Consider the following 1,710-nt stretch of genomic DNA (forward strand, 5'->3'; position numbering starts at 1 on the left):
CTACAAATTTTTCTCTAAATTGATAGCGATATCGCTATCAATTTAGAGAAAAATTTGGCTGCTATTTCTGAATTCTCAGTATGTTGGAGAAGCAGGATACTGCTAATCCCTATATATTTATGTATATATATATATATATATATATATGTGGTGCACAACAGGTTTATTATTTAAATCAAATGCTAGTACTTAATATGTTTCCATTACAAATACACATAATGGAAAGGATCCCAGTTTTTCTTCAGTACTTTTATAGTATTTTCGATTGGGATGTGATTCCAAACATTTTTTGGCATATTTATTTGTTTCTTCAGTCATAATCTCAAATAAATAGATACGTTTAAAGAGGTATATTAATTTTGGCTTATGTGAATCCAGACATCCAAACATTGGGCCTGGAAACATATTTTGCCGATATTTGTAGCATGGTATTGTTTATTCCTTTTTTTTCTTTTTCCTTTTTTTTCTTTTTCCTTTTTTTTCTTTTTCCTTTTTTTTCTTTTTCCTTTTTTTTCTTTTTCCTTTTTTTTCTTTTTACATAAATTTCTTATAATTGCTACTGGCCCTAGAAATATTTTTGTGTGCAATAAAATCTAAACATTTTTCTCAATATTTTCTATACCATTTGAGGGAGAAAAATCCCTTCAGTACCATGTTCAGAACTTTTTGTATTGTATAGAATTTGTTAATTTTGCAAAATGAGAGGAGTATCATTTGCACTTGCTAATATTATTGTCTGCTAAAATTACACATTAACAGTTATTAATCATGACGAATGAATACATCATTAAGTTTATAAGGAAGAGTACAGTCATGAGATAGTTAGTGATAGTAAATATATTTATGAAATAAATTCTCTTATCAGAACAAAACACTACTTTGTCATGAGATATCTTGTTATCAGGGTTTAGGCCATAATCATCATTGTGTGTCTGCTGGCACTGATTTGATGGGTTGGTGGGTAGGTGATAGTGGATTTCAAAATGGTTTATTACTGTGGTTTATTTTTTATAAGAAATTTTTTTTCTATGTTTTTTATTCTATTAGGTCATGAGTGTACTACTTCATGGAGATGCTGCCTTTGCTGGTCAAGGGGTTGTCTATGAAACGTTTCATCTCAGTGATCTGCCCTTGTATACAACCCATGGTACTATTCACATAGTTGTTAACAATCAGGTAAATTATCACCATTCTGTTATTGAAATTCCGAAGAAAAAAAATAATGTTTATAGTGTTGTTTCCCTTTTGCAAACACAAATTTTTCTTGAAACCTTTTGGCAAATAATTTATTGTCACTGAAATCTTTTTACTTCAAAGATACAAACCTAAATGCGGTATAGTTGTTAGGGAACTCATCATCATCGTTTAACGTCCGCTTTCCATGCTAGCATGGGTTGGATGATTTGACTGAGGACTGGTGAAACCGGATGGCAACACCAGGCTCCAATCTAATTTGGCAGAGTTTCTACAGCTGGATGCCCTTCCTAACGCCAACCACTCAGAGAGTGTAGTGGGTGCTTTTACGTGTCACCCACACGAAGGCAAGTCAGGCAGTACTGGCAACGGCCACGCTCGAAATGGTGTCTTTTATGTGCCACCCGCACAAGAGCCAGTCCAGGGGCACTGGCAACGATCTCGCTCGAAAATCCTACGAAGGCCAGTCAGGCGGTACTGGCAACGACCACGCTCAAAATGGTGCATCTTATGTGC

The 1,710-nt window shown here is 34.3% G+C and overlaps 1 protein-coding gene across 2 annotated transcripts in view; it reads left to right on the forward strand.

Moving 5' to 3' along the window:
• Positions 1-1,710, forward strand: part of LOC106874395 (2-oxoglutarate dehydrogenase complex component E1) — a 57,927-nt gene that overhangs the window by 41,615 nt on the left and 14,602 nt on the right. For both annotated transcript variants that reach the window (XM_014922119.2, XM_014922120.2), the window contains exon 8: positions 1,048-1,176. In XM_014922119.2, coding sequence (XP_014777605.1) covers positions 1,048-1,176 — 129 coding nt within the window. The remainder of the gene's footprint in view (positions 1-1,047; positions 1,177-1,710) is intronic.

Source organism: Octopus bimaculoides, chromosome 5, assembly GCF_001194135.2.
Source record: "Octopus bimaculoides isolate UCB-OBI-ISO-001 chromosome 5, ASM119413v2, whole genome shotgun sequence".
Lineage (NCBI taxonomy): Eukaryota > Metazoa > Mollusca > Cephalopoda > Octopoda > Octopodidae > Octopus > Octopus bimaculoides.